The 26645-nt window shown below is 40.2% G+C and overlaps 2 protein-coding genes across 10 annotated transcripts in view; one reads left to right on the forward strand and one right to left on the reverse strand.

Annotated features, from left to right (window-relative positions):
• Positions 1-16265, forward strand: part of Wnk1 (WNK lysine deficient protein kinase 1) — a 132074-nt gene extending 115809 nt beyond the window's left edge. The window contains exons 25-33 of the mRNA XM_010630660.2: positions 3150-3223; positions 4341-4999; positions 6350-6552; positions 7137-7331; positions 8210-8302; positions 10678-10719; positions 12992-13018; positions 13927-14114; positions 14591-16265. Coding sequence (XP_010628962.1) covers positions 3150-3223; positions 4341-4999; positions 6350-6552; positions 7137-7331; positions 8210-8302; positions 10678-10719; positions 12992-13018; positions 13927-14114; positions 14591-14911 — 1802 coding nt within the window. The 3' untranslated portion in view covers positions 14912-16265. The remainder of the gene's footprint in view (positions 1-3149; positions 3224-4340; positions 5000-6349; positions 6553-7136; positions 7332-8209; positions 8303-10677; positions 10720-12991; positions 13019-13926; positions 14115-14590) is intronic.
• Positions 9976-26645, reverse strand: part of Rad52 (RAD52 homolog, DNA repair protein) — a 34988-nt gene continuing 18318 nt past the window's right edge. For 6 of the 9 annotated variants that reach the window (XM_010630351.2, XM_010630350.2, XM_010630349.3 and 3 more), the window contains 5 exons: positions 25796-25871; positions 21904-22100; positions 21582-21730; positions 19623-19829; positions 16802-19207 (listed from right to left, as the gene is read on the reverse strand). In XM_010630351.2, the coding sequence (XP_010628653.1) occupies positions 19146-19207; positions 19623-19829; positions 21582-21730; positions 21904-22100; positions 25796-25871 (691 nt within the window). In that variant the 3' untranslated portion in view covers positions 16802-19145. Of the gene's footprint in view, positions 10037-16801; positions 19208-19622; positions 19830-20501; positions 20586-21581; positions 21731-21903; positions 22101-25795; positions 25872-26645 lie in introns of those variants that run through there. The other 3 variants (XR_781455.3, XM_033760748.1, XM_010630354.3) reach the window with 3 other exon arrangements.

Here is a 26645-nt window from a genome sequence, read left to right on the forward strand (position 1 = left end):
TGTATATAGATATATATTTAGATGTATATTTAGATATATATCTAATATATATATCTATATATCTATATAGATATATAGATATATATAAGTAAAATGAAAGGTAGACTTAAGAAAAAGGTGGCCTGTTAAATTAGTGAGATAAGATATTTCATAAATAGGATAGTGGGCTGGGGATGTAGCTTAATGGTACCACCTGCCTTGCAAGTGCAAGATCCTTAGTTCAATTCCTGGTACTAAATAAATAAATCGGATATTACAACAGAATAAAAGCAAAGTGGTTCAATATCTTAGGCTGAAGTAAATTCCAAATGGTTCAAAGATGAAAATTTTTATAAAAATATTACCTTAAGAAAACACAGGAGAAATATTGTCCCTTTTTCTTGGCAAAGGCATTTACAAATTTTTTCTTTTAAGGGCAAGATAATATTTTAGGTTTCTCATGCTGTACAGTATCTGTCACGTCTTACTCAGAGCTCCTGTTATATCCCACAGACAACAATGGACAATACACACATAAATAAGTTTGATGTATTCCAATAAAAATTGTTTATAAAAACAGACAGTGAGTTGAGTTTGTTCCACTGGTCATAGTTTTCTAATTTCTGATATAGAAGATGGTGTAAACTCAATTCAGAGCAAGAAGTAATAGATTTCAGATTAGCCAGGTGTGGTGGTGCACGCCTGTAATCCCATCACTCAGGAGGCTGAGGCAGGAGGATTGCTGTGAGCTCTAGACCAGCCTGGGCAACATAATGAGTTCCAGGGCAGTTTGAACTATATAGTGCGACCCTGTCTCCAAAAAAAAAAAAAAAGATTTAAATTTGTTGAATAAGAGGAAAATGGTGTTGGTTACAAAAATAAGTGAAAAACTGGGGAAATATTTATATATTTGTGGTGAGTGTGATGTGTGTGTGTTCATATAACAAAGGATTAGTTTTGCTAATATAATGAGTTTCTAAAATTCACCTTAGAACAACAGATAATCGACATATATGAAAAATTAGACATATAATGCTTAACTTCCTTAAAGGTAACAGAAATGCAAAGTAAGCCTACAAGTGATAGCATTTCTCACCTCTTAATTGGTAAATTCAGAAGTTTAATAGCCACTAGTGCTTTGGTAAAGCCTCTCAGGATCAATTTAGTAATATCTATCAATGTTTTATTTATATTTTTAAAAATTTATTTATCAGTACATGTTTGTAATATGTAATAACTACTTTCATTGTATTTGGTGCATGGTGCATATACCTGACATGTCTTAATTCTTTTTATGTCTCCTTTCGCTCTGCCCTTCTTCCCTTCATCTCTTAGAGGTCCCCTACCCATTTACAGTAAATCTTTCTCCCTGTTTCCTTCTATTTTTTTGTATTGCTCTTTACTTCACTTATACTTTGGATTTCTCATATGAGAAAAACCGTATGGTTTTTAAGCTTGTGTGTCTGATTTAATACACTTGACACTGTTTTCAGGTGCATCCATTTTCCTACAAATAACTCAAGTTTATACTTTTTGTAGCAGAGTCATATTCCATTGTGTATGAATACCACATTTTATTTATCCATTTGTTGGTTGATGAACATATAGGCTGCTTCCAAGATTTAGCTGTTATGAATTATATTGTTATAAACATGGATATGCATGTATCACTATAATATAGTTTCTTTAACTCTTTGGGAAAGATATTGTACTTAGAAGCCAAATAGTTGGCTCAAATGGAATTTCTAGTTTTAGTTTTTTTGAGTACTCTCCGTACTAATTTTCATAGTGGTTGTTCTAGTTTACATTCCCACCAACAACAGTGTGGGATGGTTCCTTTTTTTCTCACAGAATCAGTAGCATTTGTTATTATTTGATTTCTTGATGATGCAATTCTTTCTAGAATAAAATGGAATCTCAGTGTTGTTTTAATTTGCATTTCTCTAATGACCAATGATGTTGAACATTTTTTCATGTATTTAAGAGCCATCTGTATTTTTTGTGAGAAGTGTATTATAATTTTAGTTGCCCATTTTTTTTATTGTCTCACCTTAAGTTTTTTATATATTTTAGATATTAGTCCTCTGTCTGAGGTATTCTGTAGATTGTCTCTTCCCTCTACTAGTTGTTTCCTTTGCTTCATGGAAGCTTTTGAACTTGATATAATCCCATTTGTTGACTCTTGCTGTTATTTCTTGTACAATGGGGTTCAGTTCAGAAAGTCCTAAGTACACCTATGTCTTCAATAGTTTTACCTACTTTATCTCCAACAGGTTGTTTCTGTCTTAATAAAGTATTTAGATCTTTGATCCATTTTGATTTTAGTTTAGTACAATGTGAGAGATACGGATCTAGCTTTAATCTTCCCCATATGTATAGCCAATTTTCTCAGCACTATTTGCTAAAGAAGCTGTGTTTCCTCCAGTATGTTTTTGGCAATTGGCTAAATATGTCTGGAGTTGTTGCTGCATCCTCCATTCTGTTTCACTGATCCACATGTGTTTTTGTGCCAGTACCAAAGTGGTTTGTTTTTGTTTTGTTTTTAATCACTGTAGCTTGGTAGTATAACTTGAACTTCTTGATCCAGTCTGCCAATCTGTCTCAAGTCTCCTTTTTTCAGTCACTTCACTCTTCCTTATTTTACTTGTCAGATTTTTAAATGGAAATGATTCAGCATTTCCATCTTTAGTTCATAGATCTGTAAGAGACCTTTAAAATAGCAAGAAATTCTGAGTAATTTAAATGTCCGTGAGTGGAAGCTTTGACTAAAGTATAATTCATTGAAAAAATATATTTGGTACATAGATAAAATATAACACTATGCAGCTATTAAAAAGAATCAAAGTAGAATTGTTTCTCAGATACCATATGAAAATATAGGTCAGTGTTCTGCTAGATGTATAAAATTATCTGCTGATATATGCCTACAATATCTCCAGAAAAAATCAGAGATTTTTCCTTGGGTTAGAAGATCTAAGTGTCTTTAAAAGTTGATCAAAACTACTTATCAGTGATTCTGAAAACTGTCCTAAATATTGCATTGCAAAATAAATTTAACTGGTTTTGATTTTAAAATGAGTCTTTAATAGCATGTATTTCTGACCAGAAGGAAAAGAAGCTAACTAAAAAGGGATGCTAATTTGTTTTCCTCTCCTACGTATTTGTTTCAGTTTCTCAAGGCACAGAAGGCCCTGTCCCAGTAACTAGTTCAGGAGCTGGTGTTTTAAAAATGGGACGATTTCAGGTAAGCTGATCATTTTCTTGGTCTTGATTTCCTCTCTGAGAAGAGTTTGTATACAATAAAATTAGTACTTTCGTGCAATATAATTGCCAATCTAATGTGATATTTCTTTTATACAGCTCTTAATAACATCATTTTCCCCTCATAAAAATAAAACATACTAATTAAAGCAAATATAAAATACTTAGAACAGCAGATACACATACTTGTAGATACACATTCCTATTCATCCCCTAGGAATACTTATTCTCTCTAAAATTGGTCAGTGCTGCTCTGAGTGATATTTGTTATCTTTATATGTAAACAAATATTTTCTATATTTAGGATAGTTTTCTTAGAATTATCTCTTTAAGTTTTGATACTGAGTAAGCATCAAGTGATACTGTATCATTTTAATCTCCCTCCTGGTCCAACTAGTGAGCAATTTCTAGAGTTCAGCAAGCTTTGTCAATCTTTTTTTTCAGTCTGCTTTTACGACGACTTTCAATTTTTTTTATTTTTTTATTTTTTGGTACTGGGGATCGAACTGAGGACCTTGCACTTGCGAGGAAGGCAGTGGAACCACTGAGCTAAATCCCCAGCCCTCAAATTGTTTTTATTATAGCCCTTGGAATTGCGGATAGAGGTGATATTTTTCTCATTTATAAACTGTGATCTGAAACTTTATATTATATATGTGTTTATAGTACTTATAATATATGCACAAGGACAAGGATCTGGGTCCTTTTTCAGTGCCCATTATTTGTAGTGATTCTTAAAAATTACCTGGCATTTAACATTTCTTCTATATAATATATTTACAGCAACGTTCAAGTTTTTAGGCCCTGTTGTTACTTATATTTTGACTGAGACATGAATGCTGTATGTAACATGAGGGATGAAAGTAAATTATTTAGTCAGCTTAACTAGCTACTCAAACTCTGCAACTTAATGCAGATAGTTGTTCTCTGTGATGATATTCAATATATTTCCACATTCAAATATAGAGTGGCTGTAATGATTCAGCCTTTCATGGACTGAGAAATAAAGCAGTTTCCTTTTTTGTTAACGATCCATGATGGAAATTAAATATTGGGGACTTCAGTTTTTTACCTCATTGTGTTCCCTTTTTTTCCACTAGGTTTCCATTGCAAAGGATGATACCCAGAAAGAGAGTAAAGATAAGTCAGAAGATGCAAAGTCTGTCCATTTTCAGTCCAGTACATCAGAGTCCTCGGTGCTATCAAGTAGTAGTCCAGAGAGTACCCTGGTAAAGCCAGAGCCTAATGGGATAGCAATTCCTGGAATCTCTTCTGATGTGCCAGATAGTACCCACAAAACTCCTGCCTCAGAAGCCAAGTTAGAAGCTGGGCAGCCTACCAAGGTTGGACGTTTTCAGGTGACAACTACAGCAAACAAAGTGGGTCGTTTCTCTGTATCAAGAACTGAAGAAAAGATCACTGAGGCAAAGAAAGAGGGATCAGAGACATCTCCTTTTAGAGATTCAGAACAAGCTGTTCTTCCTGTCGTGATACCAAAGAAAGAAAAGCCTGAACTCTCAGAGCCTTCGCATCTAAATGGACCATCTTTTGACCTGGAGATTGCCTTTCTAGGGAGGGATGTGGATGATGGTTCAGGCAGTCCACACTCTCCTCATCAGTTGTGCTCAAAGAGCCTTCCCCTCCAGACTCTGAGTCAGAGCCTTAGCAATTCTTTCAACTCCTCATACATGAGCAGTGACAATGAGTCAGACATTGAAGATGAAGACTTAAAGTTAGAGCTACGACGGCTACGAGAAAAGTATGTTTTCTCCTGTGAAAGCAAAATGGCAGCTGTTAGAACCTAGTGCTGCAGGCATTTATGTTCACGCCTATAATCCTGACCTCTGGGGAAGCTGAGATAGGAGGATCACAAGTTCAAGCCCCGCCTGGGCAGTTTAGAGACCTAGTGAGCCCTGTCTCAAGATTTTAAATAGAGTGAGAATGTAGCTCAGGGTGAAGGCCCTAGTAGCTAGGTTCAATCTCCAGTACCAAAAAAGCAAAAACCCTAGATTCTGGTGTGAAGATTAATAATCTTTCACTGCAGTATACTAATATGGCTTTCCTTTTAGTGCGAAGGTGATACCCTAACCCTAATGTTTACCTGAATATAGTTCATTTGGCCAGATATTGTACTCATCGGAACCCATGTCATATCTCATTAAGGGATTTCTTCACCTTTATATTGTTACTGTAATATTTTTATTAATAGCATTTATTATTAACCACTCCTGGATGTTTGTCTATCAGATTACTTTTAATGGCACTGGGATGTATGATTATATTGGCAGGTTTTTTTTTGTTGTTGTTTTAAGACAGGATCCTGCTATGTAGTTCAGGCAGTCTCTGAACTCACTATGTGGCCCAAGCTGGCCTCAAACTCTTGGCAATCCTCCTGCCTCAGCCTCCCAAGTACTGGGATTACAGGCATGAGCCACCACACCCAACAGCAGGTTTTGTTAATTATATTTGTCAGATTGGATAAGAGTAGGGAATTTACCTATGTTCCCTATAAGTCAGGAGATCTTTTTCCCCCTAACAAATTATCAACCTTTGTTTGGGGTTTTTTGTTTTTGTTTTTTGAGTCAGTATCTCACCATGTAGTTGAGGCTAGCTTTGAGCTCAATTTGTAGCCCAGGCTGGCCTTGAACTCATGTTGAACCACCTGCCTCGTGCTGGAATTACAGGCGTGGGCCACCACATCCAGTTATCAACCATTTTTGGTTGACTAGAAGCTTGTTGGATAATGGAGACCAGCAAAATGAGTTGACAAAGTAGAAAATCTCATGGCAGAACATTTGGGGAAAGATTCATAACTACTAAATAAATATTTGAGTGCTCATTTAAGAAAATACTGTTTGTGGGCTGGGAATGTAGCTTAGCAGCACAACACCTGCCTGGCAAGTGTGAGGCCCTGAGCTCGATTCCTGATACCAAAAAAAGTATATACTGTTTGTGTGTTTGTTGCAGTGCTGAGTATTGAACTCAGGGCCTCGGGCGTGCTAAACAAACAGTGTTCCACTGAGCTTTATCCCCAGCCGCACGATGTGCTTTAATTTGTATTTGAACAAAATAGCTATAATATTTTGAATTGTTTATTTATCTTTTATAGACATCTTAAAGAAATTCAGGATCTGCAGAGTCGCCAGAAGCATGAAATTGAATCTTTGTATACCAAACTGGGCAAGGTTCCCCCTGCTGTCATTATTCCCCCAGCTGCTCCCCTTTCAGGGAGAAGAAGGCGACCCACTAAGAGCAAAGGCAGCAAATCTAGTCGCAGCAGTTCATTGGGAAATAAAAGCCCACAACTTTCAGGTAAAAAGCACTGTGCCAAGTCAGCCGTCTTCTTTTTCTATCTTCAACTTTTCGAGGATGTTCTGTGACAGTCTGGCTTTCCTAATATTCTTGCTTCCTTGACTTTTCTATTCCTCGTATGTGTTAAGTCTCTTTTTGAGTTAGTGGAATGATTGAATATATTCAACAGAGTAAATGATTACAGTGGCTTTTTCCACTGTAATCCATTTTCATTTATAATTGTTCATAAGCCTGAACATTTAGCTTTTTTATTCATACAACCCATATTTAACTAAACGGACATTTGGAAACAAGTACCAGGTAGGTTCTTAGTCATATTTGCATGTGGGATTAGTGTAAACATCAAATAAGTACTTGGGTGAGTTTAAGTTGTAACATCCTTAATGACACTTTTTATTTCATTTATATTGTTTTTTTAAAGGCTGGGGATGTAGCTCAGTGATAGAGCACTTGTCTCGCGTGTGCAAGGCCATGGGTATTCGCTCCCTAAGACAGGAGCGAAAAGAAAAAGAAAAGAAGAGCCTGTATGTATATTGAGAGGAACTGTACATGTTTCCTTATGCCATGTAATTTTTTGGGGGCAGGTAACCTGTCTGGTCAGAGTACAGCTTCAGTCTTGCACCCCCAGCAGACCCTCCACCCTCCTGGCAACATCCCAGACACTGGGCAGAATCAGTTGTTACAGCCTCTTAAGCCGTCTCCCTCTACTGACAACCTCTACTCAGCCTTCACCAGTGATGGTGCCATTTCGGTACCAAGTCTTTCAGCTCCAGGTCAAGGTAAGAAATCAAAGCAACCATCATTTCCCAGAAACATTCAAATAGAGATACTGTTGTAATTGGGACAAAAGCCTGATAAGTGACCTCTTGTCACCAGCTAACAAGAACACAGCCTGCTTGTTGTACACTGATCAGTCTTTGACCTGAGCAAGCAAGTTAAATGATGATTAGAATAATTGGATTCACTGCTCCTGTTGGGTGAAAGAGATTTTTTTCAAGGGATTACAGTGGAAAATGACATCTGCAACCTGTGCATAACTCATTTGAGATTTGCAACATAGGCTTTAATACTAGACTGAGATTTCCTAGACCAGATTCTAAGGAGTTTCAGTACTTCCTGAAGTGTGTTTTCTTAGCCAGTGTAGGCTTTTTAACTTCTAAGTATGGCCTTGGCAAACTAAGATGACTAGGCCTACAATATAATTTTTCATCCATAATCTACTTTTGAAATATAATTTTGTTTATCAATTACTGCTCAAAACATGCCTGCAGACAAAAGAGTTTCCAGTAACATTAGAATAAGAATTGAAAGGAGTTGCATATCTGAGTGGGAAAGAATGAATAGAAGTATAGACATGTAAGGTGCTTCTGCTACAGTTTCATGAAAATTAAATTGTCTCTTCACAACATGAATGTATTTGGCTGGTAAGGAACATAAAGAAGATTGCATTAATCCTATCAGAAAAGTTTCAGCATTGTGCAGTAGATGGAATTGAGGCCTGATATTTTCTTTCTTACTCATCTGACTTTCCACAGAAGCTAGGCTTTTGTGTGCCATCTTAGTGCGTGTCACCACTCCAGCCTCAAGTTTCTAACACCTTGTAGCTGTGTTCTGTCTCTTTTCCTCTCTCTGTTCTTCCCTGTTTCCCCCCTCACAGGCTGTGCGAAGTTTAACTGTGCATCTGAGCAGGTGACATTCAAGCCTGGTGGCAGGAGGACCCGATTTCTGAGTACGCCCTGCTTGGCTCTTTGTGTGTAACACCTTTACTCCTTCCTTGTCCTCGTTTTCTGCTGCTTGGATCTGATATATCATGCAGTCCATTTTCATTTGTCTCTTGTGTATCATCTACTCAGTGGCTTGGCTGAATGCTGTTACCCTCAGAAGTTTGGGTCCCCGTGTTAATTACAGTAATAGATGTAGAAATAACAATAGCTCTCTATAGACTTCAGAATAACTCCCTTGTAGAATTACTTCCTCCTAGATCTGTGGCGGATAGATATCGAGGTGCTAGACCAGTAGTGACAGTGAACTTTTTAGAGCTTTAAACGAACAGCCTGCTGTAGCATGTGTGCCATAGGTTTGCCACCACTGCTCTAGATTGTGGGCCATTGAAAGCAGTGATGACTGAGTGTGCACTGCTGTCTCCCTACCCTGGCATTGGAAGGGACAGAAAGCATCTTAATCATTAATACTTAGATCCTGACAGCAGGTAAAAGTTCACCCTGTTTTTTTCCTTTCTCTTAGAGAGTGAAATCTTTTTCTCTCTTCAAATAAGCCTTAGCATCTACCAGTAGAAAAGATTTTAGAAATCTATCTCTTCATTAGATCTTTCTGCTACTATTGTCCATAACCCAGCAAGGGTTTTTACTATGGCTACTGAAGATAAAGCATTTTTTTGTTAAAGACCAAAGCCCAGCTCTTACAAGTGAAATCTGACATTTTGATCTGATTGGTGGGATTTCCCAGCCTCTATTTAAAAACAAGACACAATAACAACTCACTCCATCCTCCCCATACAGGACACGAGGACAGTGCCTTATCTCCTAGGGCTGTTGTACAAATCCAGCTAGCATCTGTACACAAAAACAGCTGGCATGCTGAAGCATTTACAGTTTTCCTATAATTATCCATTACCCACCTGGCTTAGTAGGTGGTCAATAAATGTATGTTGAAAAAAAATTTTTTTTAATAAAAACAAATCTCGAGTTTAAAAAAAAATATTTGTTAGAGTTTGAGTAACAATCTGTTAAGGCCTCAAACTTCTGGTGCGGTTAAGTGCTTTTTAAATGCATGTGCTAAGACCATCAGTGTTTCTGAGTATATGGGTCAGAGGTCTCTGGGCCTCTTCCTGGTGGAAAGAATTTCCTTTGTTCTTTATAGTGACCAGATTTCAAGGTACCTTTATGCGTTACATTTAACTTCATTTCCCTCAGTGATACATTTGTACCCCTTCTAGTTCCCCTGTTCCTTTCTACCTCAGTTGGTAAGGTGGTCTTTTACCACCTTTCTCTACATATCACTAGTCCAGAGCTATATAACAAAGAAGGAGGTGGAAGGCATTACCCAGTTAGGTAGTTTTCTCTGCATGTGTGATTTGTGAACACTTAGATCCATAGTTTTTATGGTTAAGCTGGCCTGGGCTATGCATATTAGTACTTTTACCCTTGAATAAGCATTTAATTTGCATGTCCAGTTAGATGAAAAGACGTTAATAGTAGGAGGTAAGTGTTTTAATGTACCTTGTAAGGCCTATGCTGAACAGCCTGATATGTCTAAGAAGAAAGAGAATACTAAGACCTCTTTTTCTGAAAAATAATGTGACAAGTGCCACTTTATTTAATTTTGTCAATTTTCATCATACTCTTAAAGGTAGGTAGTATTACCCTTGTTCAGGTGAAAGTGGTTAGAAATATTAAATCTCCATTTGGGTCTAAGTGAGAGGCCATACATCTATCTGTTGAAGGCACATCTTGCTGAACACATCCTGCAGAAAGAAAACAGGTACTTAGAATGGTTGAGAACTTAACTAGTTTTGGATACATTATCCTATGCTCTCAAAATAGATAATGGTTTGGAAGCACGGCTTGGCTTAAATGCTCTATTTATGTTCAAAGGTTGCTTGTTTTCCACATACTTTTAAACAGTTTTTTGGAAGGGAAGGGGTTATTATATGTGTCTAGGATGTGGAAATGTAATCACCAATTGAAATTAGCTTCAAACTGTAACAGTGATACTAATTTTATTGGGCTTTTTAACAACCCAGCAGGAGAAACAGGAAGTGGGACAGGGTCAATGAAAACACTGCTTGGGTATTTTCAATTTAAGAAGTAAACCGGAGAAACTAGGGTTTCTCCCCCACTCCAGAACTGAAATGCAAAACATTGTATTTTTTCAGAAACACAGACTGGGTATGGAAACTCGGTGTGTGTCAGCCAGGCAACAGATAACCTATTAAGACTAACAGCCAGTTAGATAAACATCCTGTAGAACCATATAGGGCTACTAGGTCTGAGTCATCTGTCTCCCCTCCTGCTCTCTCTTGCTGGGCCTTTGTGTGCTGTTTGGAGAGTCTAAAGATTTTACACTGATGTTTCTTTAACACACTACTCTTTCTTTGTGCTTCAGGGAAGATGGTGAAAAAAGTCTGTCCTTGCAACCAGCTCTGTAGTAATTATCTTTTTTTTCTGTTACTTTTGGTCCTTGATTGCAAAGCCTGTTATCCATGACCTCTTTGAATTCTGAAGCCTCATAACTCCCTGATTCCTAACTTGCATCTGTACCTGCATCCTTTTCTAATATATTATTTAACATGCTTAATTGCTAACTGCTGGCTGTAATTCCAAATTGAGAGATCACCTCATAGTCAATGCTCTCCCTGTGTGAACCTAGCTCTATAATAGTCATGGATTGGTAGTACCCATGGTTGTGCATGGGGTCATAATGGGATGCTTGACTCCTAGGGAAATAGAGTTCTTCGGTCAGCAATAATGTGCTAGAGCCAGGTGTGTCAGTTCCATCCTATAATCACATACTTTGGAGGCAAAGGCAAGAGAAGTGCTGTGAGTTTAAGGCCAGCCTGGGCTACATAGTGAGTCCCAGGTTAGCCTGAATACATAGCGAGATCCTGTCTCAATATCACCACCCCCACTATCCAAAAAAAAGAATGTGTTATGTACTGTTCGGCGCAGCAATGATTAAAGTGTTTGAGTCTATGCCCTCACATTGTGTACATCATAGGGAGATGGCTACAAGGCTGGTGAGGAAAGAACTACTACTTCATAGAGTTTTGGTTCTTAGATGGAGATTTCTCATTAAAATACAGATACAAGGGCTAGGGATTTAGCTCAGTGGTGCCACCGCCTGCCTTGTACGTGCAAGGACCTGCGTTCAATCCCCGGTACCAAAAAGAAAAAAAAAAGATAACAGACAGTAATAAAATACAGATACAGGTCAGCAACCCAGCAGGCTACCAGTAAAGGTTTTGGAGAGTTACAGTGGTACCTCGGTTCACAAACTTAATTCTTTCCACAATTCTGGTCACAGACCGAATTGGAGGAGACCTGAATCACATTCATTGGTTAGCTTTAATGTTGGCCTTATGGGAGAAATTTGATTCGGCTCTCATCCAGTTTGGATTGCAAGCAAAATCTTGGAAAGAATTAAGTTTGTGAACCCAGTTACCACTGTAATAGGAAAACTATACACACTTGGAATATTGGACAGCACATTGTGGGCCATAATAGTTGTGGTCACTAGAATCTATCAGCATATGGGAGTCAAGAAAATGTATTTTGGCAGAAGAAAATCTGAATTTGGGAGTTGAGGGAAAGGTAAGTCTAGTATATTTTAAGTCTTTTCAGAGAACTGAAAGACTCAGGTTAGAATGTTTTACAGGCCTCCCATCTAGTCAAGTCTATTTTATAGTCCAGCCTGCTTTTCCTAGGGGTCATATTTCCTTTTATTAACTGGAAACCTATTTACAGAACCTAGAATAAAAAAGTTAACCGTGTGGTTGACTCGCCCTTCTGGGGTAAACCCTATTTTCATAATCCAGTTTTGAGTAATATCAGTTAGAATGAAAAGTGAATTTGGCTATAAAAGGGACATTACAGTATGAAGAGCAAGTCACATCTGACTAGAGAGGTGTGACATCCCCCCACCCTGCATGAGCTCTATAGATTGGTGTGTCCACCACACTCAGCCCCTTGTGTTTGCTGTTGGACAGCCATTTGCTTGTGGCATCTCTGTTGTGATCGTTCCCTCACCCCTCCACATGGGATGCTGCTCTCCTGCATGCCTGCCCCTGCTTTCTGGGTCTCCAACATTGTGGCTGCCCATCCTCACTGTCTGTGCATTCTACTCTACCTCTGTCTCCTATTTGCTGTCTGAGGAAGACTGTTTCCTGTGCTCTGTGCTTTTATACTTTCTATTTGGATTTCCTGTTCTAGAGGGGAATTCACTCTCCCATTTGCACCATCCGTGCAGTAACAATGTGAGCTGACACTCACTGCAATTTCATGTCTTGCTGTGGTGGTAAGAAGCATGTGACCTTCCTCACTCTGCAGCTTCACCTCAAAGTTAGCTATCACTGCAGCACAGATATGCTTGTATGTGCCTTTCCCTGAGTGGTAAAATAGAAAAATGACTGACCCAATAGTGATTATAAAGGGCTTTAAGTGGCAAGACTGCTTCAGCTGTGTTGCTGTTCTCTGGTGTGCTGCTTTGACCTTGAAACCAGGAAAATGCATGCACTTATTCAGATCCAGCATTACTTCGGTATTGTAAGGCCTCATGGCTCACAGCTAACTTGACTAGTTCTTACTTATTCTTCAGCAAATGTGAGGTCAGGTCTGGTGGGAGGGAGCTTTCAAGAATAAAAATAAGACCATGACTTTTCTTTCCCTCTTCTCTAAAACTTGCCTCTTCGAATAACCTTCAGTGTGCCCTCCAGCAGAGCCGAAATCAGGCAGGACACAGACTCTTCCTTCCTTCTTCATCAGACCATAGAAATAGAATACCTTCATCATAACCTCAAAGCATCCTCTCCCCTCTGCACCCCTGCCTCAGCTGAATTTTCCTGTTGCTACTACATGGCAGTGCTTGCTCTTAGGAAGTCGGGAGAAGGGGTGAGAATCCTTCAATCAGTTGAAACCAAGGTCATCTTCAGGAAAACTGTGTCTTCCTGGAGTTGAAAGATTTCACTAGGCACTTCTCTTCCTCCTGCCTAATCTTGGTTCTTTATTCATGGGAAATTGAGAGGAATTGAAGGCTTAGCTCCTTCTAAATTTACATTTATAAATTTATGTTTATGGGTCTAAAAACTTTTTGAACAGAGCATGCTAGTTGTTATGCTGTTGAAGAACAGCTAAGAATGTGGCACTTATCCACATGGTTTGGGAGCCCCATCTTCTCCATAGCTAAGCAGCAATCTCTGCATTTCTACTCCTATTTCAACCTACCCAGTGCACAAGAAATACTTTCTCCTGCCTTGCACCTTGCCAGTTTTCACAGTAGCTAGCTGTGTTGACCATATCATACTCCCTCACTATCAGCATGATGCTGGGAATAGCACACTGGCAGAAAGTTCCCAAATCCAAAGGTGCTTTGAAAGAGGCCCCTGGCCTTCATGCCTGTTACCATCCTAAATCTTTCAGCCTTATCTGCAGCTACTGAGAAACTTTCTTTTCATTACTCTATTGTTAAAAAAACAAATGGCCAAAGAAAACCCTTGGAATCTTCCTTTCTTGCATGGCTTCCCAACCCCCCCCCCCAATTCTGTGGCTTTCCATTCATTATCTGCGACAGATTCCCTCTTCCTGGAATTATAACCCAAGCTACTTTTAATGCTAGTATTCTCGCTGCTTATACCTCCAGGGACCAGCAGCACAAACACTGTCGGGGGAACAGTGAATACCCAAGCTGCCCAAGCTCAACCTCCTGCCATAACATCCAGCAGGAAGGGCACATTCACAGATGATCTGCACAAGCTGGTGGACAACTGGGCCCGAGATGCCATGAATCTTTCAGGCAGGAGAGGAAGCAAAGGACACATGAATTACGAGGTAAGTCTTCCTTTTTTGCCATTTTCCTACTCTTGTCAGTATCACTTAACACAAATGAATCACAGTACAAACTACATAGGCTGCTAGGCTATTGCACCATTTTATGCTATGACCTCCTTTACTAAGTATCTCAGGAATTTTAACACTTGGAAAAGCATGACAAAAATCACCTTTTTCTTCCCTGAATCCTTAGCTTCTTATTGGTTAGATGAGTTTGTCTTCTCTTTTCCTTCAACGTCCTGAACTGCATGTATACACAAACATATATAGCTCCCTTCCCCTTCCAGTCAGAATAGTTCTTTTCACCCCCACATTAAGTATAAAGCCAGTAATATTATGGAAGGTGTTGTTGCATTTTGCTATACCCCATAAGATTAGAAAATTCTCAGTTCTAGAATTGTATTGAGTACCAACCATTTTACATCTAAGGGTCTCATACCCTCACCAAACTTTAAATATAGTTGTTTTGTTCTCAGGGCCCTGGAATGGCAAGGAAGTTCTCTGCACCTGGGCAGCTGTGCATCTCCATGAACTCGAACTTGGGTGGTTCTGCCCCCATCTCTGCAGCATCAGCTACCTCTCTAGGTCACTTCACCAAATCTATGTGCCCCCCACAGCAGTACGGTTTTCCAGCTACCACATTTGGCACTCAGTGGAGCGGGACAGGTGGCCCAGCACCACAGCCACTTGGTGGTCAGTTCCAACCCGTAGGAACTGCTTCCTTGCAGAATTTCAACATCAGCAGTTTGCAGAAATCCATCAGCAACCCGCCGGGTTCCAACCTGCGGACCACTTAGACCTAGAGATGTTAACTAAGTAGATCTGGGAGCTAGAGATGGAATGCCAATGGCTGGGGGGATGGAGAAGTAGCCTGTATACTAACTACTAGTGCTGCATTTAACTGGTTATTTCTTGCCAGAAGGGAATGTTTTTAATACTGCCTTGAGTCCTCAGGATAGACTCTCCTTACCCCTCCACTTATTGGAGTGGGATAAGAACAAGAGAGAAACTTTCCTATGGAGGGGCAGATTCAGACCATGCTTTCCTATTTATCTTTATTCACCACTGAGGCCTAGGGATAAAAGAATATCTTGTTATCAGGAAGGTATAGGGGAGTTCAGTGTAATGCCAAACCTCATCTGTTGTATTTGCAATGCGGTGGAGTCTTAAGGGTGATATGTGACCCAAATCCCCTTACTCCCTTCAAAAATTCAGACCATAAAATGAAAAAATGGGGTTCTCTCCTACTCTGTGCCCTCCCTTGTTCCCCCAACCTTTAGAAACCCAGTGGAAAATACCAGGGGACTGGGGTTGCAACCCTTTCTTATGATAGGTCATTAGTGCTTTAAGCAAAAGATATTAGCAGCTTTGACTGCAGCATTAGCAATTAGGAAAAAAAAATTACGTTCCCTGCGGACATGTAACTTTGCCATCAGTTTTGATGTGGAAACACTGTGATATATAAATGTTGTTGGACAACAGTAGTTTTAAGAGTAAAATATGAAAGGTTTAAAAAGTTCACACACAAAAAAGCTAGCTCTGTCCTTTACTCTTGAGACACTTTAACTTTTTCCTTTGTACTTCCATTGTATTAGATAAATAAATGTGAATGTAAAATTGTATAATTACTGTACTTGAATACTTCTGTTCTCCCAGTATTGCTTGCTGGATATTTTAGTGCCTTGGACTTATATTGCTTCTGCCGTTAGCATTGACGTATCAGACTCCAGATCAGCAAAGGCGCGTGGAAAGAAATCTTAGGTCCATATGACCCCAGCAGTAGATATGCCAAAGGGAAATTGAAAGTTTTTGTTTGTTTGTTTGTTTGTTTTTTAAGTCATTCAACAGTTTTGTCCAGAGCAGGTGTAAAATGAGTAAGGTGAGAGGTTGAGTTGGCATCCGTGGTTGAAAGCAGAAGGTTCTGTTTCAGGAGTAGTGAGGTAAGATGTTAGAACAAAATTGGACAAGTTAAAAGATGAAGGGACGTGTTAGCTAAGCGAACAAAAAAGAAGGTCTAAAGAATGGGGGAACAGATTTATCTTGAAAATGCATGCTGCCTGGCCAGTGATTCTGGTCATACTGATTTGAGCTGGGCTTGAACAGATGAGCCCAAGAAGTGAAATGGCAAGAGGCTGGCTTTGAATTGGGCAATGTAACAGTGAAGAGTCACCTGGAGAAAGTTGCTCTGAAAACCTGTTTGAATTGCTTTCTTATATTGCACATGCACCATGCATTTCTAAGCCTGGGGTGCTATATTCTGTGCAAAGTGGGCCCTCTTCTGAATAGTAAGCACTATGGGAAAGGTTTATTCCACCAGTTTCCTCTGTGATGTCCAAGTGGTCGCAGGTTCATAGTCTATTGTGCCACCTCTTATTTCTAGATTTCTAAGTAATCTCATATTTTCATATGCATCCTCCCCTTAAATAATAACTGCGACCAACCAGTATTATTTAATGCTATGCCTAGTGCTACAGGCAGTTCTATAACTTGCAGAGCTCTCTGGATATACTGTCCTAATTGGCCATGTTTGGGATTCATTATTCTGAGAAGACAAAGAAGCTAGAACTCTTAATTTCTTGAGTGCTGCTTCTCTTCACTCTTAGTTGGTGAACTGAAATATTTCCAGCCTTTAACCCACCTCAATGGCACACTGCAGGTGTCACCATGACAGGAAGACCTGGTGGCTACCTGAATCCTATTCGTTCCTTTATGGTCCCTGTTTTCTTCATTAAGTTGGCCTAGGCCCTAGAGACACAAATGAATGCTGGAGATTTTCGGCAGGTAGAAATGAAAAGGACAGGGGTTTTAAGCCCTGCTTCAAAAGTGTTGACTGATTTATTCTCTGCTTACCATTCTTATGGCAAGGATGAGTATGGATGGGTGCCACGTAAATTAGAAAAGATCACCTGCGGTGAACGAAACAGTACTTTCCACCAGAGGAATGAGGGAACCAAATATACCACGTTACTGTTTTGTTACTTTGGTTTAGTAATTTAGAGGTCTTTTCATTCATACACAAAAATAAGAACTGGTTTTGTTTACTGTTGATTTTTCCCCCTCCTGTGGATGAAACAACTGAAGCCTAGAGAAACGAACTAGTGCTACTGAACTGTTTAAATTATTTTTGTGTTAATAGTACATTTTGAGTATCTTTTCCACATTAAAAAGAACTTTCTGAATTATAAATGTTTTCCTTACATTATTTAACAATGTACACTGTTTAAAAAAAATAAACAAGTCAAATCTTGGGGGTATCCCAGCAGCCGTTAATTGTACATTTTGCACTAACTCTGGGTGTTGCGCTTCTTGTAAGACTGCGCTTTGTGCTTCAGTTTCTTACCTTTGTAGACTTATTTAATGAAACGTTCAAATAAACCAAACTTGCTTTTGTTGAGCTGTGGGGTTTCATTTCCAGCAAATGCTTTTTTCAAGTTCTCATTTGCTTTGTTTTGAGATGTGCACTGTTCATAACTGGATTCCTAATTCCCCAGGAATTTTTTTTTTTAAATGGTGCTAGGAATTAAACCAGGGCCAGGTAAGTGCTCTACCACACAGCTGTATACCACCTCTTCCCCAGGAAGATTTTTGTCAGCAGTTTTGACCTGAACTTAAGATTTTACTGCTGATTAGTTTTGCTGAGAAAAATGGTAAGGATATCAAAATGAAAGGATGAATATGTGACCAAATCTGTGTAACACAGTAGGTAAGGTTAAAGCTTTCAGAAGACAGGGAAACAGGGCAAGCTGCTGCTTCATCTCGCAAAAGAACAAAAGGTTGGCTACCTTCCAGTACTTTAAGGATGCTGGTCACAGCTTCCCACAATGGGTCTGTGATCCAGAAAGTTATGTCACTAATTCAGCATTAGACACAACAGAGTCCAAAATGCACTTAAGAGAAAATTTTCAAACTCATATTTGAAAATTATGAAACATAAACACTGTGAGAAATCAGTTTATGGTAGGGTAAGTCATAATCTGAAATAAAAATGGCTATTTTATTTTGCTAATAAGAATTTGCTTTCTCAAAATGCCTTTTCACTCATCTTAGACCATTATTTCTTTGGAAAAAATAATAACCTTGAAAGAATGCAAGATTGTAATGTCATAAACTCATAAATGAGAGATGTACTTCCCAATCCATGTTTAGTTTTCCAAGGTTTTTGCCAGAAATAATTCATCCTTAATTCGCACTCCATTCAGTGTAATGAAATTGACACCATCCTGCCCAGGTCATGAGTCATGCCTTGTTCAGTACATCCACATGATACACAACATCTGCCCCTCAGTCAACTTTTAGCAGCATTCCCAGTTATCAGATCGACTTTTTGCAGTTCAGGTAAACTTTATCTTACTAAATGGCCCCAGAGCAGACTCGGTAGTAACACTCCATTTTGGATATGCCCATAGACTGGGAGGCGGTGGCAGGGGGGACTGCTGTATTAGATGGGGGTTGTAGCCTTGATTGTTGTACAAAGTTGCAGAGTAGTAAGAAGAACCACTAGAGCCTTGTTCTTTTTCTTTTGTTTTTTTTTTTGTTTTTTGTACTGGTGATTGAACTCGGGTCCTTGCACTTTGTGAGGCAGGCAGCAGAACCACTGAGCTAAATCCCTGGCCTAAGATCTGTGGACAGCCTTAGAACTGTGGGGCCCAAAAGGAGACTGCTCAACAGCTTAACGTAGGCAGCTGTTGAAGGGTGCTTAGGACTAAGAACACCTGAATGGTCTGAGGGCAGGCAGTCATTGGCAATTCCTAAAAATGTCTATTTTTATTAATATAATAGATTAGGAGTAAACAATGAAAAACCTCAAGAGCCAAAGGAAAGTTATTTCATTTGTCTGAGCTCCTCACCACTGTGTGACAAGCTGGATGTAAAGTGCTTGGCTTTCTCTGCAATCGGTCTCACGGGTCCTGATGAGGTTCACAGTGAATTGGAGATAACATTCATTCCCCAGGAATGATGAACAATTTCATGACCAAAAAGCAGTTTTCCAAAGTCCATTTCTGAGAGTCTAATGATATCCAGGGCCTCAGGTTAAGGTGGATCCAATTTCCTTTTCTTCATGTCCTGGCTCTTCCTATGAGATTCACAATTTCCTGTAGAAGATAAAATGGCTCAAGGATAGCTGCCATGGTTTTACAGTAAGGAGTAAACAGCTAATCATTTCTAGATTGAACTGGTGGAACCTATTTCAGACAGCCCAAGAATGAAACTGTTCTTAAAAGGAGGGCAGCTTCCTTTGTTAACCTGAGACCAAGTGGCATCACAGACCTGACTTTTAAGGAGGAAAAGCTTGTAATGCAGCCATGCCTCAGCTTTCTACAGCTGTCTTGGGCTGAAAGCGTTGAACCTACAGTCAAGCCCAAAGGAAACAGTCAGGCCCTCAACCTACTTAATTGTGTTGGAATGACTCTGTCCAATTTCTTAAAATGAGATGTCGTCCTTCCTTTAAAATTCACGGATTTAAACCCAGGATCTTCTTTAATTTTTGTTCCTAAACACGTCTGCTACCTGATAAGTGCTGGTTAGTGGTGTAAACTTGGGGATGCCAAGGTCCAGACTTTTCTTGTGGCTTCTGACAGCAAAGACTGTGTGGGATCTGTTGGTTCAGGACTGGGGTGGCAGAGGCCTGAAGTGGTTCTGGTTTAGACAAAGGCTTCACGATATCCTCTAAGTCTGGAGTCAGATCCCACATTTCAAGGTTGTCTTCAGGATTCTCTGCAGAGATCACAGTGAAGTGTGTTATCAGCCAACAGTCTCCTCACAGAAAGCACTGGGAGGGCTGGGGATTTAGCTCAGTGGTGCTGCCGCCTGCCTCACAAGCCTAAGGTTCCAAGTTCAATCCCTGGTTCCAAAAAACAGTCTATCAGAAAGCACTTGTAAAGTGAGCCTAAGAAACTCCATGTCTTAAGATAGATTTTGCAATTTCTCTCTTTTGTCTTTTAAAAGTACGCTGAACATTTCATTGAGACAACAGAGGAGCTGAAGATGTGCCATCTATTGGTCAGCCCCCACAAATCAATTTTAGGATCTCTTTCCATTCTAAAACTTACGGGGCTAAAAAATATATTAAAATTATTTTTCTCCCCCAGTACTAGGGGTCGAACCCAGGGCCTTGAATATGTTAGGGAAGCATTCTTAATATATTATCTACAGCCCCGGCCCTCTTTTTGACACAGGGTTTTTTTAAAATACCCAGGCTGGCTGCAAACTTGAGATCCTCCTGCATCGCCCTCCTGAGTAGCTAGGATTAGAGCATATGCCACAGCACTCAGCCAAAAATGAAAATTTTTGTGATTTTTAAGATGTATTTTGTGAGTACCAAAAGTAAAGGACATGATAACTTACAAGGATTTCCTGTTTATTGGGTTTTTTTTTAAAGTCATTTACTTTCAAGGATGATTTTCCCCCTGAGTGGTTCTGAGACAGCACTGATGGGAGTACTATGTGTCAAAGGAGGGATTGGAATGGTGGCTATGGTTTACACAAGAGAGAAAGGACAAGTCATCAGTCACCTAAGTTAAGTGGAACCAGAGACCGAGTCTACTCCCCTTTTGTTATAGCAGCCTGATGCCTAGAGTGTCGGGCTCAGCCAGTAAAGGAACTTGATTCCACTGTACCCATTGTTCCTCCACATCTGAGTCTGTGTTCCTTCTTCTCACCCAAGTGGTAAAAGCAAAGGTTCATTTCTTCCACAAGTACAGAAAGAAGGCTTCTTAGAAGCCAAGCCATCTAGCCCAGCAGCTTGGGCTGTGGCTGCAGATACCTGATAAGGCTGGGATCCCCTGGACTCCCCGTCCCTCTCCCTGTGAGCTGCGGAAACCGACAGAAGCTGAATATCTACAGTAACTCGGAACTTGGACAGGCCCAGGAACATAAGCTTGTTTCTTTTTTTCACATCAATCTTGGCCTGTCAGTGCTGCAAGGACAATAATAACCCAAACACAAAGCATGTCCTCTCAGCCCTCTTCATCACTTGTACAGAATGAACAGGTAAAAGCTCACTGGTTTGGGACAAGCCCTTTATTTCCTCTCTGGGCAACCTATTTCTCCTCCCAACTCCCAATCTACTACTACCACTGAATTTGTATCCTGAGAAAATCTATAGAGTTCATAGATAAAGAATCTGCCAAAAGATCCTGTTTTCTTCAAAACAAGCTTTGGCCTTATATTCAAAACCACCTCAAAAACAAAGGCTTTCTAATGTAGAGACAACCAGAAGATTGTGTCAAGGCCTATTTACCTCCCTAAAAAAGAAAAAAAAAAAAAAGATCATGGTCTTCGGAAATGGGAAATTGCTTGGTAGTTCACCTATGAACTTCCTGGACTCATCCATTCCACATGTACGTGGAGAGTGAGGTCTGGTCTGGAGCTAGGTGCATTATCATTGGCAGAGAACTGGGCCACCCTGTTCCCACAGTGCCCCCTGCAGAGCACACACCTCCTGGGCTTCTGCTCCCATCGACTCACCTTCATTCTGCTTTTCTACTGGAGCTGGAGCAAGTGTCTGAACCTTTGGCTGCTTCTCCATCTGCTCCCGGAACTGCTGCTGCAGCTGCTTTTGCCGGAGCTTCCGCTGGTAAGTGGCGTCACTCTCCACAGTGGACAAGGTCAGGCTTCTGCATCCCAAGAGCAAAAAGATGAGTTCCTGAGTTAACCAGGTTAACGACGATAGATACGGGTCCTGAGGAAGCACACAAACCAACTTGCTGGCTCTCAAAGCAGACAGGGCAGCAACCTAAGCCACATAAGAACAGGCAGGGAGGGAAGGGAAGGACCCTGGGCCTCATACCGGGAGCTGCTGGCCTTATCTCCTTGTAGCTCAATGTGAGGGTCACCCATGTGGCTTCCTCTGCAAGGGGAGGTCACCTCCTGTGGCTTCAGGGGTCCCAGAGCCATGTTTGGCTGACAGCTGTTGTATCTTGCCTGTTCCACAGATGGTTCAAAGTCCTGTCTCTTTGCTTTAGTTAAATCCACTTCACGAGGCAGCTAATAAGGGAAGAAAGAAAGAAAAAATTCCTTTGCCCATTCCTTTCTGTTTGCTGCCTTTCAGACTTAAATTCCTGGAAAAAGGTAGGTGATAATCTATTGTCATTGCTCCTAGGTTAAAACACTAAAAAGTAATGCTGATGAATAATCTGAATATGGAATTAAGATGAATACACTTTTACAACAACCTGAAAATGGAAATTTTAGTTGGATTGCTTGTCTACATTGAAACACAGTGATACAAATGAGCTTTGAATATGTGCTGCTGGAGCATAGGAATGAGCTTTGTAAAAAATGAAAAGGACACCATCGTTGCTATGAAGGCCATGGCATAGCTGGGACTCCTGCACAGTGCTATGTGAGAGTGTGGACTAATGCAGTCGTGCCAGAAAATTAGAAGAATCTACAGCTAAGCATATACTTCTGGCCCAGTAAGTCCTAAGAAAAATGAGTGTGTGGGGGATCCAATAGCACACTAATAGCAGGTCTATTAAAAATAGCCAAAAGCTACCCAAAAACCCAAGTAAAGAGAAAGGGAAAAATAAATTGTTATATACACTTGTAATACAAATTATGTAATAGTGAACATCTTGCATGCATCATGAATGGATCTCAAACATGCTGAATGATACAAAAAGTTTAGATTATGTGATTCCAAAAAACATCAATAGTCTAAACAGATGTACTGTTAAAGTGGTTTTCCTTGGTAGTGAAACAAAAGAAGGGATGGCCAGTGACTACAACACACACAACTGGGAGGCTGAGGCAGGAGGACTGCAAGTTTGAGTCCAGCCCAAGCAACTTAGTGAGACCCTGTCTCAAAATTAAAAAAAAAATTTAAAGGGTTGGGAATGCAGCTTAATATGAAGGCCCTGGGCCCAATCCCCAGTACAGAAATAAATAAACCCAGCCAAGGAAGTGAAAGATTTGTACATGAAAAACTAAAAATTACTACTAAAAGAAATTAAAGACACAAATAAATGAAAAGATATTCCAGGTTCATAAATTGGAAGACAACATTATAATGTTCATACTACCAAAAATAATCTATAAATTCAATGTAATCCTACAAAAATCTCATCAGCATTTTTGCAGAAATACATAAACTGACTTTAAAATTCATATGGAATCCCAGGTACCCCAAATAGCAAAAACAACAGAATGAAGAACAAAGTTGGAGGACTCATACGTCTAAAGTTCAAAACATAATATAAAGTTATAGTGATCATAAAGACGGACGTAGAGAGCAATAGACTAGAGATCCCAGAAAGGGACCCTGAGTGCGTGGTCAAATGCTCTTCACTAAGAATGGCAAAGCCACTCAGTAGGGAAAGAAGAGTTTCTTCCACAAAAAATGCTGGGAGACTGGGTGTTCTCATGCACAAGAATGAGATTTGACTTGTGTCTTACACCACACACACAAACCAACTCAAAGTGGATTAAAGTCCAAAGTGTTTAAAACTCGTAGGGGGAAAAAAAACCCAAAATGCTCTGTAACACTGGATTTTGTAATATTTTTTGTTAATGGGAGTAAGAAAGCAAGTTTAATTTCAAAACACCCCTGATGTACACTAAGCTCCTTGGATATTTAACTTCTGATGTTCTTTTCACGCTTCCTAGCACTGCATGGACTGTCTGCCCTGAGAAAATCTGAGCCAAGCTGTTCCACTCACTGTCCATGTCCTGCACAGATACATCATCTGCTATCACTCAGGCTTTCCAGGTGACGGTGATGGCTACCTGCTCTTTTCTTCCAACTTTCTCTCTTCTCTGCCTTATTCCAAGTGACATCACATTTTTACTTGGAAAACTCTCTTTTTCTTTCCTACTTTCCATCTCTGCCCCTGTCTCTGTCTCTTTCAGTCTGTTTCTGTCTTTCTCTCTCTCTCTTTTCATAAGGTCTTAAACTCATGGCAATCCTCCTGCCTCAGCCTCCCAAGTACTGGAATTCAAAAGCATTTTTTTAGATACAGTGACAAACACATAAGCAACAAAAGCAAAAACATAAATGAACTACATCAAACTTAAAAACAAGACAGTCTACAGAATAGAGAATATTTATATATCAAATTATCTGATAAGGAGTTAAAAGCCAGGATACTGAAAGAACTACTCGAAACTAACAATAAACATCAGCCCTATTATTAATGGCAAAGGGCTTGAAAATCTCCAAAGATGAAATATAAATGGCCAAAAAGCTTCTGGAATCATGTTCAACATCACTAATCATCAGGGAGATACAAATCTAAAACAAAATAAATTCACACCCATTAGGATGGCTGTTATTTTAAAAAATTAAGGGCCAGGGATTTAGCTCAGTGGTGCTGCCACCTTCCTCAGAAGCACAAGGTTCCGATTCCAATACCAGATACCCCCCCCAAAAAAAGGGTCCAGTGGCATATACTCTGCTATCTAAGGTACTCAGGAGTCTGGAGAAGGAAGATTACAAGTTCAGGCCAACTTGGCCACTTAGCAAGACCCTGTCTCAAAAAACAAAACAGAACAGAACAAAACAAAAAAAAAACGAATGTAGCTCAGTGGCAGAGTGCTTACCTAGCTTGCATGAGGTGGGTTCAACTCCCAGTACCATCCACAAATACAATATGATCCAGCAGTCCCACTTCTACATTATACCCAGAAGAACTAAAAGTCATGCCTCGTGAGAGATTTACATGTCTGTGTGCACAATGGCATTTTTTCACATAGCCAGGAGGTAAAGCAAACCCAAACATCCACCAAGAGATAGGTGGATTTAAAAAACAAAGTATACATAAAAAACAATATTCAGCTCTTAAAAGGAAGGAAATTCTGACTTACACTACCACATGGATGAATCCCGAAGCATTAATGTTAAGTGAAACAAGCCTGGTGCAAAAAGGCAAAAACTGTACCACTGATGAGGCACTCAGTAGTCAAACTCAGAGACAGAAAGTAAATTGTAGCAGCTAACAGCTGTGGGGAAGGAGGAACGGGGGAAGTTAGTTCTGGAGAGGGCCAGGGATTTAGCTCAGTGGTTCCACTGCCTGCCTAGCAAACTTCAAGGTCCCGAGCTTGATTCCCGGTAACAGAAAAAAACAACAAAAAAAGTTCTGGTGATTAGTTTCACAACAATGAAATACTTCACACTACTCAACCATACAGGTGCACACTCCTTAGGGGCTCTGTAAGAAAAAGATGACGATGTTGCCCTGGGTGGCAGCATGGCAGGGGCCTCAGAGGAGCCGGAGAGGAAGCAGTAGCGCTCCACGGGCAAAAGGAACAGGCCAGACTCCAGCTAAATGGGACATGTGTGACTAGGGATGCTCCTGAGGCAAAGCTTAGATCGCACCAGCACTGAAAGGGAGCGCTGCACTATGAAGACAGCAGAGCTGAGAAAAAAGAAGGCTTAGGCTTCCTCAGAAGATTCCGAGTGGACCTGGGAGTTGACAGTGGGGCTGCAGAGGCCTACATTCAGATTTGTAGACCATTTCCAACCCCAGCTCTCACATGTAAGATTGTGAAGGTGAGTTCTCTAGGCTGCGTTGTCCTAACAGAATGATGATGTCTACTAGCACTTACATTCACAGTGTGAAACCCAGACCCTGTAAATAGCTGCATTTTCACATCCCTCCATCCCCAAAATGCACAACACATGAAATGAGAGTTTGCCATATTACCTCCCTGTACGCCTTTCCACTCACCCATTTCTAACATACCTGGCGTGGAAGCTTATTCAATGATCTCAGATAGTCTTTGTCCAGAATACAGTTTCCTAGTGCATTCCCAAAACTTCTAAAGATAAGGGGGAAAAAGTGAAGCAGGGTTAAGAATCATCAGGCCTGAATATCAGAGAACAGAATTTCAGCTTTGTATAAGTTTCTCAGTGGCAGTAGAGGAAATGGACACCAATATACTTTCTCTGATTACGAAGGATTTGCTATGTTCCTGCCCTGGGCTGCATCCTGAGAATGCAACACTAAGTATAAACCACAAAGCCCTCGAGGAGACCATTGACCACCCAAATCCATATGGAAAGGCTTGATTCTGAGGGGCAGTGTCTGGACCCCATGAGCGGTCTGAGGTCACTGGTGCATGCCCTAAAGAGGAGAGGAGACACTGGACCCTTCTCTCTCACTCTTATTGCACCACAAGATGAGCAGGTCACTGCACCAAATGTATGCTGCCATTGTGGGCTCATCACAGCCCCCTGGATTGAAACCTCCAAATTGTCAGCTAAGATAAACTTTCTCTCTATGGGCTGCTTCATGTCAGATATCTGTTACAGTCAGAGAATGCTGACCACCACTGTACTTCTGTGGGAATGTCTCCAGGACACATCCCTGAGGGGTAGGGCAAGTGGCACAGCATACAGAATACAGTAAGTCCTTGACTGAGGAATGAGTTCTGTTCCAGGAGAATTGCTCTTTCAGACTTGTTCATATCCACAAAGTGAACCTTATACCATACACATGTGAAAGTTCGTAACTCAGATGTTTGTAAGTCAGGGACTTAACTATACAGTGTTCTACCATTTACTGCTGAAAATGAAAGTCCTCAGCATAAATG

Source organism: Fukomys damarensis, unplaced genomic scaffold (genome assembly GCF_012274545.1).
Source record: "Fukomys damarensis isolate Sample0158 unplaced genomic scaffold, DMR_v1.0_HiC HiC_scaffold_5, whole genome shotgun sequence".
Taxonomy (NCBI): domain Eukaryota; kingdom Metazoa; phylum Chordata; class Mammalia; order Rodentia; family Bathyergidae; genus Fukomys; species Fukomys damarensis.